Source organism: Pteropus vampyrus, unplaced genomic scaffold, assembly GCF_000151845.1.
Source record: "Pteropus vampyrus isolate Shadow unplaced genomic scaffold, Pvam_2.0 Scaffold96, whole genome shotgun sequence".
In the NCBI taxonomy this organism is placed as follows: Eukaryota; Metazoa; Chordata; class Mammalia; order Chiroptera; family Pteropodidae; genus Pteropus; species Pteropus vampyrus.
In genome coordinates, this window is record NW_011888877.1 from 248,411 (window position 1) to 262,164 (window position 13,754).

At 39.0% G+C, this 13,754-nt stretch overlaps 1 protein-coding gene across 1 annotated transcript in view; it reads right to left on the bottom strand.

The window, feature by feature from the left end:
• The window catches only part of CUBN (cubilin), a 248,376-nt gene that overhangs the window by 110,085 nt on the left and 124,537 nt on the right, over positions 1-13,754 (bottom strand). The window contains 5 exon segments of the mRNA XM_023533142.1: positions 2,699-2,831; positions 3,821-3,949; positions 5,284-5,394; positions 7,130-7,243; positions 9,029-9,188. Of these exon segments, the coding sequence (XP_023388910.1) occupies positions 2,699-2,831; positions 3,821-3,949; positions 5,284-5,394; positions 7,130-7,243; positions 9,029-9,188 (647 nt within the window).

Here is a 13,754-nt window from a genome sequence, read left to right on the forward strand (position 1 = left end):
CCTGTGTGAAATGGAGAGTCAGGCCCCACCAACTGGCTGAACCAGACTGTGGATTTTAGCAAGATCTCAGGTTTTCAGTATGCACACTAAAGTTTGGTCCAATAGTCCAGAAGATTACTAAGCACAGGTCTTTTCTGTTTTAGGACCAGACTGGTATGATCTAGTAGTGCAAAATGGCAGAAAAGATGTTTTATTAATGATGGTAGGATGATACTATAAGAATCAAATTAAACTTTTTTAAAAGCTTACTGTTCCTGGAAGTCTTTGTCTTAGGTTGATACATTTTGGAAGCAAACGCCCCCTCTTTCCAAACACTTTGGCTAAGATCTGTTAGTAAAAATACGACGTGGAACAAGAATAGTACAATCTCTGTTTCTCATTATCTCATTTTGATTCTTGAACCAAGATCAAGCGCTTTAGAAAAGCGCTCTGCAAGCATAAAATATAGTTTTTGCTAATTCCTTTACAAAAAACTCCTTTTTAGTGTTTGTTTCTCCCTCCTCCTTTTCGTTGCAGATTCAACCACAATCTCTCCCATTTCTCTCCCTACTCAATTTCACCACCGTGTCCACCACCCAAACCCTGCGTTTTAGAACTTGACGTGTTCCATATGCTTCCAATCTGCTTCTCACACACCCTAGAGGAGCGTTTCCAAGCACCCATCTGGATCCAGTTTAGACCAGGGCAGAAATAACTCGCAGGCTTTGCTATAGAGCCCTTCTCATCATCCACATAAAGAGGAACATCTTGCATTTGGCAAAATTTATTTTGAAAATAAAACTCAAGCAAGTAACAAAATAATCAAAATTAACTTCGTATGGCTGAGAAAGGAAAAAGTTGAGTCACTAACATTTGTCTTTACAAAAATGAGGATTTTAGTGTCCTTAAAACGGTAAAATGGATGAAACTTGCTTTTTATGTTTATCTCCCATCTTCTAGAAAGAGAGACAATGTTGAATTTAATGGTGAACTGCCACACAAGATACTTTAGAAATGGTAAAATGAGAGAATTTAACACTCATTGAACATCTGGGATGCATCAGCCTTATACTATACATTTTAAATTTGACATCTTTAATCTCAACAGTGGCCCTATATGTATATGATTATCCACTATAGATGAAATTAATCTCTTTAGGTTTTAAATAGTTTCTTGACATTAATTTATTAGTAACTAATTAAGAAATGGGATCGTTTCTGTCTTAAATGTTCCCAGTGCCTGGCCCAGTTCCTGGCAACTGCTGAATGTCAGATTGATCAGCAATACGAATGTGGTAGAGAATAGGAAAAAAAAACAAAAAGAAGCCCTTTTATTAGGTAAACAAGAGGCCTACTAAGCCATGTGAAGGACTTTGGACTTTACTATAAGGATAATGACCATGTTTTAGTCATCATTATATTGATCATTACAAAGCATCTAGCATGGCAGTAACATGAACTGACTATGTGCCTAGCACGTAGTAGGGGCTTGATAAATATATGTCGTATAAAGGAATACGTATATATCAGGGAAAAATTATATGTATATATATTTCTTCCCATATGGAACTTTGTGCTTTTAGTAGAGACAAAAGCAAACAAAAACCTCTTTCGGATGTAGCAACTTAAACTTGCACTGCCTTTCAGGCACTCAGAGGGTACTTTTGTTTTAACACAATGCCACTTGTACCCTGGAGAGGCCCTTTTCTGATTGATGGACTGAAAGAAAGCAACTTGAGATGTCGGAATGCAGTCCACAAATAGGTCTGCTCTCTCATTTTTTAACCCCGTCTTGATGCACTGAATGACATGTCAAGGAGAAGGAGAAGGCTTTTTGGGTATATAGGCTGAGAGTCCTCAAAACAACCCTCTTCTCTCAACAATAAGTAACTTATTCTAGTCCCATCAGAAACAGAATCGGCAATCCCAACCAAAGCCCAACCATATATAATAGAGTGTAATAAACAACTTCTAATATAAAATATCAATTTAAACCCCAAAGTCTTATCATTCAATACTTATGAAGCGTCTATTACCAGCATGTGGCATGCCACAGGTACCTCTCTACTGATGATTAAAAAGTCCCATTTCACTTACCTTGTGCTTTTACCATCTACTTCTGGAAAATACATTATTGCTGTTTAACTTAATCTAAGATGACTCAGAATGTGGTGGAGCCCTATAGTTAATTTCACACCCATAATTCAGATTCAAAAAAACCTTATAGTTCAGTAAGGAATGTGAAAGTGATTTTACAAATCAACCACTGTGTTCCTAAAAAAACTTACCCCGTCATCTTTCTGATAGGAATGGAAGGAAAGGGCGCCGGGAGGATATGGTATGTAGGCAAGAAAGTTTAACTGAGATGAGATCTCTGCTGGAAGAAAGAGTTACTATTCTCTGGAAGGATCTAAATGTTTCTAATTTTTTTAAAAAAGACAAAATTACTGTTCTCTAAAAATGAACAGTCCACGAGTTAATGCTCAGGCATGCATTTCTGGTAATACCAGGCAGGATTCTAGAACCATTCTCAAGAGAATTTTAATGCTATTTATAGCCCAAACTATGACTAAGATAGAGGAAATTTGGTAACAGACTTCCTAACGTTCCCACCGTATTTTCTAACAGTTGCTTGGACGCATATGTTGTCCTTCCTATTAGTAATAGTGCTTCCTTCCTGCAGATTCACTGAAACAATACACCATAAAAAAGAGTTTACATAAAAGACAGCTGGAGCCGGTTGCCAGGGGAACTGACAATGTTCCAGACACATTCCACATTAGAGGGATAAATTTCCGGGTAGCCGGGGCTGTTGAAGATGCCTTCAGCCATGTGGAAGCTTCCACCACAAGCTGGAAGAAAAGAGAAACAAAGTGAGTGCCAGAGCAAAGATTAAATACAAGACACTGTAAGACAAAGGAGAAAGGGCAGTACAGGAGTTGTCGCGGCATCAAAAAATACCCTATTTCCATTTCACATTAAAAGAAAAATCTATGTCATATAAAATAAGAAAAAGATTTTGAAAACTGAAAAATAAAAGCCACTGAGTATGGTGCATTAGACGAAATCTCTGTAGATTCTTTTCCAAGAGCCTTTCCTCCCTGTGAACTCTAACTTCACGTATAAAAGACTTGTTTTAATCCTCTCGGTATTTCTGACCAGGATGATTTTCAACCCTGGCCTAGAAGGGAAGGCAGCATTCAAGCCTCTCGCTCTCAGGAGACCGCGAACCCACACACACATCTTCTAGGTTCTTCTAGGTGTTCTATGGCTTTTCAGTGCTGATAATGAGGAAGCTGGCAGCTGACAAACAGCACTCTCCTAGCTAAGAGACCCAGTACCAGGCGGCTCCTCTTTCTGCTTCTACCCACGTGCCACCATCCCTCCAGATCCTGCCTGAGTCCAATTTCGAGGCCAGGGAGACAAGAACAGAGGTTGTCTGTCCATAACAGATGTCATTGAACTTCGTCGATCAGGGGCTGCTTTAACCGACTTGTCATGGAGGAGAACACCAACACACTGCCAGCAAGTCATCCAAGATCATTCCAACCAATTCTCTCCACTTCCAGAGTTCACTATTAGCAGCATTAGTTACAACAGCCAAGGTAGGGACACACGCTAAGTGTCCATAGGCAGATGAATGGATAGAGACAACGTGACACAGAGTTCACTAGTGCTGGAATTTACAAGTACATGAACCTAATTTGGAAGAAGGTAAGGCTAGTCTCAGAGGCGATCTCAGGAAACTAGCTTCCAACTCTAAAAGATTCCCAAATAGCATACCAAGGATTCTGAGCGCGTTCCTCTTAACCTAGCAGTGCCATTTGCTAACATGTCTTACCTGAGGATGACGCGGCATACGTAGCGTGGAAACCATCGGAATTCACTCCAGAATCAGAGACGAACCTCAGTGTCAGACCATCACTAAAGGAGGTGATGGGATGAGGCATGGTGGTGCCACAGTAGCGGCCTAAAGAATGAAAATAATGATGAGGAGAATGCACGGTGACGTGGCATCAGCCACTGCTCTAGTCAGCACGTACCACAAGCGATCAATGCAAACAAGAAATCGCTATTAAGAGAAACATTTAAATCAGGGTCAGTGTTTGAAACAATGCCTGAGGATTTAAAATAAACTACAAATACAAGCACAGGAGAGATGATTTATAAACATGATGAAGAACATTAGGGGGAGATAAGAAAAATGTAGATGACCTGGGTCCAAATATAACTAATGCTAAAATCTCTAGCACAGTAGGAACCTGCACAAATAAATGCACTAATACTTAAAAGCAAAATTTTATAGCAGATACCTGGATTCAACTCCTAGCTCTTCTATTTCCTAGCTACGTGACCTGGGCCAGTTACTTAAGTACTCTGTGCCTCAGTTTCCTCACTCGAGAAGAGAGAATATTGTTAACTATGAAAGCTATATCATAAGAGTATGAGTATTAACTGAGTTACTGTAAGTTCTTACACTAGGATTCAGTGTAAGGTGAGTTCTATATACATGTCTGCTAAATAATACGTCCTCATCTGTGGTCAAATGCTTACAGGTGAAAATCACAAGCAATACAGCCAGAAGTGCGCACAGGGCAGAGTATTCACTGAGCTCCCACTCCCGCCGCAGGCGCTGACCTGTGAGTAAAGTGATGAGCAGAATGAAGTCCCTCTTCTGAGGGAGTTGGTCTTCCAGCACAGGAAGAGACGCCCAAATATAAGCTTCTCATGGCGAAAGTTTAAATAACCTGAGATTATTTTGCTTGAGGACAGTTCAGAAACTAGATAGCAGCAATGTTTAGTCTTACTAGGATGTCTTACAAATCAAAATCCAGAGTATTTATATTTATATATATATATATATACACACACACATACATATATATATAAATTTATGAATATATATATATGCATATACATATATATTTTTTGCTTTCACTGAGGACAAAACCAGAAAAAATGCTCAATTTGAATATAAGAGCTGTGGTCAAATAGTAATAAGAAATTTCTTACAGAATGCTATGGAAAGCTGGGGTAGATTTTATTTCACTGCTATCTAAAGCGGTTACAACTTTTAAATTAAAAACAAACAAACTATTCACGTCCTTGAATATGAACAAACTGAGTTTCTTGAATCTCACATTACATCCTGCTTTCTTACCCCCTAATATTCTTTATTTGGCTTATGCTGTGCTTTGTGATTATTGGAAACATTCTAACCTTGAATGACAGCATACGCATATGTATGAATATAAATGAAACACAGCCAAGGCCACAGATGTGACTGAGTGAATGCCGCAGTACCTCGGAGGGGCGCGTCGTCGTAACGGCCGTCCAAAATTTCTAGGAAATCTCGCGTACACGTCGTGCTCCTTTCAAGTCCAAAGTGGGTAAAAGAGAGGGTTATGTGATTGACTGTAAGAAAAGAGAGAATGCTATTTGACAAAATACTGGCAAGTAAAACACACTGGGAGAGAAATTTTACCTCTGATGATTTCATCTGTGGGTTCTCTAGCATGGAAGAAATGAATTTGGTAGATTTGCACAGGGTTTGAGTGGCTGAGGAGGGAAAGAGACAACCAATCTGCTAAAAGGTTACCTTTGAAGGGTAACAACATTGAAGGTTTTGAAAATGCAGGTAGAATCTGAATGCCAGTAAAGAAGTGGACTCCTGCAGAGGTTTACTATGTGGCATACAGGGAACAGCTTGTTGGAATATAGAGTTCTCACACATTTTTATATCAGCCATTGCTGTGTTCTTCTAAGTATTTCTCCCAATAGAATAGTTTCCTTAAATCCTGATTCTTATTGGTGCTCGTGAATGAGACACGCTCTTTCTCCTGGCACACACATCCTAGCACTGTCGGTTTTACTCTAAGGCCAGAGCCAGGGCCCTGAAGGTTCAAGGTCATTTATAAAGAAAGCTTTGAATTACTTGCAGAACAGCAAGTGCTTGGGTACATTTTCCATTTGTTGTTCTTCCTGTTGCTGTCTTTGAACCAGTGAGATCTTTCATCTAAAAGCTTGACAACTCATTAGAAATTATCCTTGGGTGCAGAACTGCTCAGCTCAAAGCAGGAGGCCTCTTTATCTAAGGCTTGGTTTCTGGCAGGCTGGCTGCTTTCTTTAGGGTTCCATGCTCTCCAGCTGCCATCAGCTAAGGATTATATCGCCAACCTCCAAACTGTAGGCCTGTCAGTAAAGATACCTTTTTGTTAACTCTTAACATTGCTAAGAAGAGTGTTAGAGAATATTTAAGCCAAACTCTTCATTTTTTAGATTAGTTAATGGGGCTTCAATAGCTTAAGTGACTTGACTATTATCACACAGGTCATTAATTATAGAGTGGAGTCAAGAACTTAATGCCTTTCCCACATTATGTCTGAAATCATAAATTTTTCCTGAAAAATTCAGAGAAGGGTGGGGCTCATCTGAACAAGATTCACGATGGCCCCAGGATCATCCTTTTTGAGGTCACTTTGCTTGAGCCTTTAAGGGTCTCCTCATTTTCTTTGTCTGTAAAATGTGGACAGTAAACTTTACCACCAAGACTATTACTGGGTCAGAAAACAAGACTCTAGGATTCCAAAAAATAAAAATAAAAAAAAACATAAACACTAAATGTTTCTTCTAGGCCTGTGTTAAAATTTTTTTTTTTTCAATACATGCATTGCAGGAGAGACCAGGTTTTATAATTAGCTTCCACTTTGACTAAAGATTAATACGCTCACAGTACTGTATTCTCAAACTATGAGTTATTAATTTTCTAATCTATGGTCCTTATTCTTTATTTGTTTAGCAACTGTCTTGCACGTCTACTGCACTCAAGGCACACATGTCAAAACTATTTTTGATTATCCTCAACTTCACATGCCTGTCAATATAGCAAGGTTATAGGGTGTGTTTTTTTTCCCGTATGCTACGCCTTGACACTTAAAACAAATTTTCAATTAAGAATAAAAAGTAAAAATTACTTTCCTATCAGATTAGGAAATGCTTGTTTTCGTGCATATCAGGAGTTGGGACTTTCAAAAAAGAAAGAGGAAGGCTGTCAATTGTTAGGAGCAAGGAGATAAGGCCATTAGTCACAGGCGGGCTTTCCCACAGACACCATCCACCCTGGATTCTTTTTCATTTTTTTGTTACTTACAAGGACGTTGAGCTTGAATAATCCAGCTGCAGTTCTGATTGTCTGGATACTTGGCAGGAAACAATGGAGAGGATATTGTATCAAACGAGTTGGTGAGGATGTAGCCTCCACAGGCTGAGGACACACAAACACACGCACATGTCATATATTTTTGATTTCTACTGATTGTGCAAGACAATTATTTGATGAATGAAAACATAGTTGATTTTTTCCTTGTTTTTGAAATCCATACCAAGGAAGTACTCCACTAAGGAAGCTGCACACAAACCATAAGAAAATGGGAACACACTGTACATTTATAACAATATTTTTTAATTATAGGAAGTGGGGAATGATGCAGAACAACAGGTTAAATGGCTACGAATTGCTTGAATCACTCAAACAAAACTATGGCAATGATTCACTCACTCTGCCTACTCATAAGTTATAAGTATAGAAATAATCTCTTTTATAGACTTCTTTTTCTAGGAAAATCAATATGCAATTGAACAAGATTGCACAAGCAAAGCTATGGATGATCGGAGACGTGCAAAGCTCTATGGGAGTGCAGGAGAGGAAGAGTTTGTTGCCAGTGAGAGGGTGAGAAGCGTCTCCCGGAGGAGACAGTGGCCGCAGGAGGACTTGAGGGTGCAGAAGGGTAGTGCAGGGGGAAGGCAGCCTAAGCAAAAACACAGAGGAGGTTAAGAACTGCATCTACACAGACTTGGCTGAAGCATGGAACACTTGGGGTTATTAGAGGTGATGCTGGAAGCAAGAACAGTGCAGGTTCCTGGGCCCTCGCGTGACATCTAGAGGAGCTCGGGATCCATTCCCGAGGCAGTGCGGTGCCAGGACAGGTGTTGGTGCTCTCAGTGGCATGATCAGAGCAGGGCTTTTGTGAGTTGACCTTGAAGGAAGATGGAGAAAGTGTGAGTTCAAGAGAAGATCTATGAGGACTTTTTTTTTTTTTTACTCTGAAGCAAAGCATAAGTGATAAATTAAATGAAAAAAAAAAATGTGTTCAGAAACTATTCTTTCTTTGAAATCGCAGAGTGACTTATGCAGCCTGTCTTGCTCCGAAGTATACAGTGCATCTTTGAGAGACCTTGATCCAGAAGCTATCTTTAGCCAGGGCTCTTTACAAGCAAGGGCCCTAAAACAGACCAAATAATTAAACGGACTAAACTAATTTGAAATGACAGTAGAATACAAGCAAGGGCCCTAAAACAGACCAAATAATTAAACGGACTAAACTAATTTGAAATGACAAGGATCATCTGACTAAAAATCAGAAGCATGTTGAAGCCACCTAACAATCCCTCCAGTGCTGGGCTCCATCTCTGACAGTAGGGTAAAGGTTAATCGGATAAAAGGCAATGGGTGAAAAGGTCTACTAACAAGAACTGAAAAGTGGTGGTTTAAGAAAATAATGGAAAACAACATTAATTCTTCAGGTGGACAATGGCAGGATCCAGAAATGAGGACAATCACTACCTCAAGGGTTAGAATCTGACCCTATATTACAAGCAAGCCTTGTTATTTCTAGTGGTGTGTCTCCTTCTAGCATAAACCTTGGATAAATGCTAGGTAATTTATCTATGGATAATGAAGTTGGATAGACACCTCTTTATCATATCTCTAGTATTAAAGCTACTTTAAGTATTATTTTGAAAGCTTGTTTGAGAGCTACAGAGATCCGAAGGAAGTCAGCACCATCTGAGTTAGACAACAGTAAGTTGAAAGGATCAACAATTGGAATAATTGCAAATCATAGTTCCTTAGTTCTATCTAAATTGTTGCATGTTAAGTACAAAGCTGGGATCAATTTCTAAGGGCCGGTCTCATTTTATTACAGCACCAAGAGGGGAACCTACGAGCAGGCAGACGACCTGTGCCTCAGAGAGACCACATGGTACCTGCCTTGCCTGAAGTGAGCACGGAAGCCCCTGCTCTGACTGGAAGGGCCAGACCGGAATCGCAGAAAGAGGCTGTTTCCTGAGGAGGTGATGGGGTTAGTCAGCTGCTGCCTTCCGCACATAGTGGCCAGGTGGGTAGTTAAAGAGTTTAAACCATCAAACACCTACGAAGAAAGACAACAGGGAAAATAATGGTTCTGAATTTCGTACTTACGTCTACAAGGCCCATGTTCCATGGACCATCTGAACATCAGTGAAGTAGTGGAAACAATACACGTGCTGGATCTAGTGCTTAGTTTTGTTGTCATGTCACACAGTTCCATGGGAGCGTCTGAGTCTTTGGCCGTTTCTAGGGACACTCTAGAGATTTCAGTAGGAGCATCTCTGCCAGAACCATTATGAGATCTCTGGAAGTCCTTATACCATGGCTGTCACAGCCTCTCTTCCTCCCCTGCCATGACTCAAGTGCAGTCACGTCATGAGCCATACCCACAATAGGTGCTGAAAATGTTTGATGCAAGGATGAATACAGGAGCAAATCGATGAAAAATAGTGAAACCCATTTTCGGAAACCCAACATTTGCTAGTACTCTTTGTTCTTCACAAAGTCGTGGTCAAGAAGAAAGAGAAGCAGTACAATTCATTCAAATGATATAATGATATGACTCAGGTGTAGAAAATTACCCGTAAATTAAGAAAATATACTGGGCTTTTTGTCTTTCCAGTGCTATGTCCCATACTTGACAACAGAATAGAGCTTACGTTACTTGCACCCGAAATTGCTGTATTGGTTTGGGAAACTGAAGCTCGTTCATTTCCTTGGAATGCTGTGTGTCCACTGTGAGTTTTTTAATGCTCTTGTTTGTAAACCAGGGGCAAATGAACTCTTTCTCTTCGGGCGATAATAATAAAAGCAACCATTCATTAAGTGCTTACAAAGTGCCAGGAACTCGACTCAGGCCTTCATGTTCAGTATCTCATTTTCTCCTCACAAGAATTCCTCCATTTTTAATAAGAGGACAACTGATGCATAAAGAGCCTAAGGAATGTGGCTGAGTCATACAATTCTTAAGAGTGAGCAGGTCATGTTGAACCAGACAGCTAGATCTAGAGTACAGAATCGAAATCCTCATTTTGTCCAATGCAAAATATCAATTCAATAGAGTAGATGACTCCATTGGCCAACCACAAGAGGGGGATTAAAATATGAAATTAAAATATGGCTGTTTCATTCAAAATCAATTGTCATTTATATATAATAAGAAAGTCTTGGGAAAAAATGAAAGGTTTAGAGATTTCATACAAACAAGATACATACCAATGACTTTAAATATCTGGTGATGACTATAATCAGTGATCTTTTTAGCACATAAGTATGATCGGGAGGCTATTCTCAGTTAAATTTACACAAGTACATGAATCAAACATTAATAGAATTTTTAACTCATGATGGAGCTAAACATTTTACAATAATTAATTTTAAATAAATGTAGTTCTGAAGCAGCAATTATTGTTTCTTTTTCTTTTTTCTCACTTAATGTTCAAATCCTAAGCCTGCATGTCCAATAAATAAAACCATTAAAACTGATTTTTATTTAATCTTTAAAGATGGATTCAAAACTAAATTACATTTTCTTAACTAATTCAGAATATAGTTCCCAATCTAGTATGACTGCTTCTTTTGAACATGTTGGACACCTTAACAGTAGCTGAAATACCATATAAATCATCACTACAAAACCTCTTACTACATCTACACATTAACCTGTTCTCAAATAGTATCATCATTGGTTTAATTCAAGACTTTAACATCTCTATATTTGGTTTTCTACTTTCCTAAGGTTATACCCATAACAACTGAGGATGTCAGTAATATTATGTTAATACTATCTTGTTTTAGAGAATACTTTCTAGAACATCCAAAGTTACAAGGTCTGGGCAATATATCAATTGATTCTTAGTCAAGACGACTTGCACAAGACTACTTGCTTCTTTTAAGATGATTTGTTTGTTTACAGGAGCATCTTAAACTCTACGGGAATACTGGGGTTCTATGAAGTTATAGACACCCCCACCAGCAGCAGCAACAACAACAACAACAACAGTGCCCTCATTCAAAGGATTTTTATAAGTCCATGAACGCACAAAGGCAAGGCTCTTCTAAGTCTCCTTTATTTCTTCCTAATTCAGAGGTCTAGCGAGTAAATAGATAACATTGTCCCTTACTTTTCTAAGTCCTCCTTTTCTCTTGTAATGGTTGCAATGTTTGTAAGGAAAAAAAAATTAAGGTAGAAAGTTAAGGCTAGAAACTTCACAAAGTCACATGAATGAGCCACTACCCTGGGGATCCTTGGAGAGGAGCACATTTTCCAGCGAGTCTACATGTTTCCCAGCTCTCAAGCCCCCAAAGAGGAATTACAGGACTTTGTCTGAAATTCATATGGCTGAAGCATTGCTCTACAAGGAATGGACCCAAGGTTGAAGGTTTCCAAATGTTCCTGAATGACAAGGGCATCCCAATGGCACCTTAAATTTAATTAACAATCGTACAAGCACTACCACAAACATCTTAACTTCGTCCTCGACACCACGTGATTTTTTTTTAATGAAGAAAGTAAGACGAGTGTGCTAGCTATTAAAGTTTTATCTCTTCCAATGGAAGCTAGTGACAACAGAAGCTAATAATCCAAGATCATACAGTTAGTGAGCAGCAGAGTTGAGAACTTAATTATTCTCTCTCCAAATTCTACATTATACATGTTATTTTTCTTTAAAATGCTTGTGAGAGTTATTAAGTTATATACCTAATTGTTATTGCATGAAAGTATAACACCTCAGGTTATTAAAGAGACAGTTGATTTTTTTTTCAGTAATTCAGAACAGCAATTCTTTTGTTTGAGAGTGTTCTTAACACTCTCAATTTAAGTTTTAATTTTAAAAGTATATGAAAAAAATTGTAAGGAAAACATGATAAACCTTGCTCCCCATTTATTTAAAATTCAAAAGTCATGAAAATCATCAATATGTATTTTCCCTTACTTCCATTAAGTGCCCAAGGCAGAGCTAGCAAATTATATTAGTATTGGCTATACATATAACATATTTATATAACCTATAGATATATAATTTTCATTTAACTCCATTGCTGAGAGTTTTCTAGGCCTGGGAATTAATTTTCTGATCTGATGCTAGTAAAATAAAATTTTGAAGTTGAATCCACAAAAGAAAAAGTGGCTCCTATCCTGGGGAGTTAAAGCTGCAGAGATTGCCAAGACGGGCAGATCAGTTAAGGGGTCATCTAATTTCTACAAAAAGTTGGTATCTTTAGAAAATATCCAGAGTTTTGTAAAAATTCCAGATGCTAGCATACACAAAATACCAAACGTTAATTTTATCATATAAAAATAGGAGACTTTTTAAAAGAACAGAACTTGCCACATAACAGACGATAAATGTTTGACATACAAAATAAATGAAGAACATATATGAGTATATGGCCTCTCAGAACAGAGGACTAGGATTGAGGAAATTCAAGAGTTAAGAAAAAACTGTCCTCTCTCTCATGGATTGCCGCACGTAAGTGCATAGCGGTCACAACAGTGGGTAAAAGAGGTTATTCATAGCAGGAAAAGTTCAACTAGGGCTGCTTTCTGGGCAAGCTTTCTACATCTGGGCCCAAAGGGCAATGCAGGAGGCATCCAATCACAGGGCACAGGCCAGGCCACACACACAGCTCCCAGGTGCCTTCTCACTGGCTGTACCAGCCTTTCAACAGCTGTGAGAGGGCATGGAAGGCGGGAGGAGGATAGAGGACATCAGACCCATCCCCAAGGCCCAGAGTATTCAGAACACATGACATATTACTGTGTTCTCGGGGGCTCTCCATATCCTAAGCTCTAGCCAGAAGTTAGGACTGAGCCAAACACTTATGAATTTTAATACTTGATGTGTTAATATCTTAAAGAGATGTGGGTAAACATCAACTCTTTTTCAAAGTCCACACGTGTCATCCCCACGTGACATGAGGAGGAAAATCATTTGGGAGAAAGACTAGCCTCTCTTTCTGATGATATTTAAAAAGGCCTATGAAGCTGGTGCCGGAATTCCCTTTAGAGAGAAAGACAGTCTTTATTTAGCAAAACACCTTCACAGGTTCTCAGAGAATGACTGTGAAAGGAGAGATGTTATTTTATGTTATTGTGGACAAGTTTCTCTCCTCCCTATCCCTTTGGCTTACTAATTTGTAAAATGGGATTGGCATGAATACATAGCTCATAGTGTTCATCAGAATTAAATGCGTTAAAAGATGTAAAGTACTTAGGATAGTTCCTGGCACATACTAAGCACTTAATAGGTATTAGCCTCTAGTATTAAAGTAAGACAGAGGGATAGCTAAATTGATATTTAAGAAATGAATAAAGCTTTGGAAGGAGGAAACTAGAGAGCTGTAGAGGCAAAAACAAAAAGATGTCCAAAGGGTGGGGTTTTCCAGAAATATAAGAAGAGGCGGGAACCTGAGTAGAGCATGTGATCCATGAAAATTACCCAACTGGGACTGTGGGGGTGGCAACTTCTGACCTGGCTCCAGTGATTTTTGTCTTGTGTAATCTCCTCCTCCGGAGTGTGGAGTGGACCTAACGACTTGTTTCTGATAAACAGATTACAGCCAAAGTGGTAAGATGTCCCTTCCACGGTTAGGTTGTGGCAGATGGCCTCCTCCATCCTGCTGG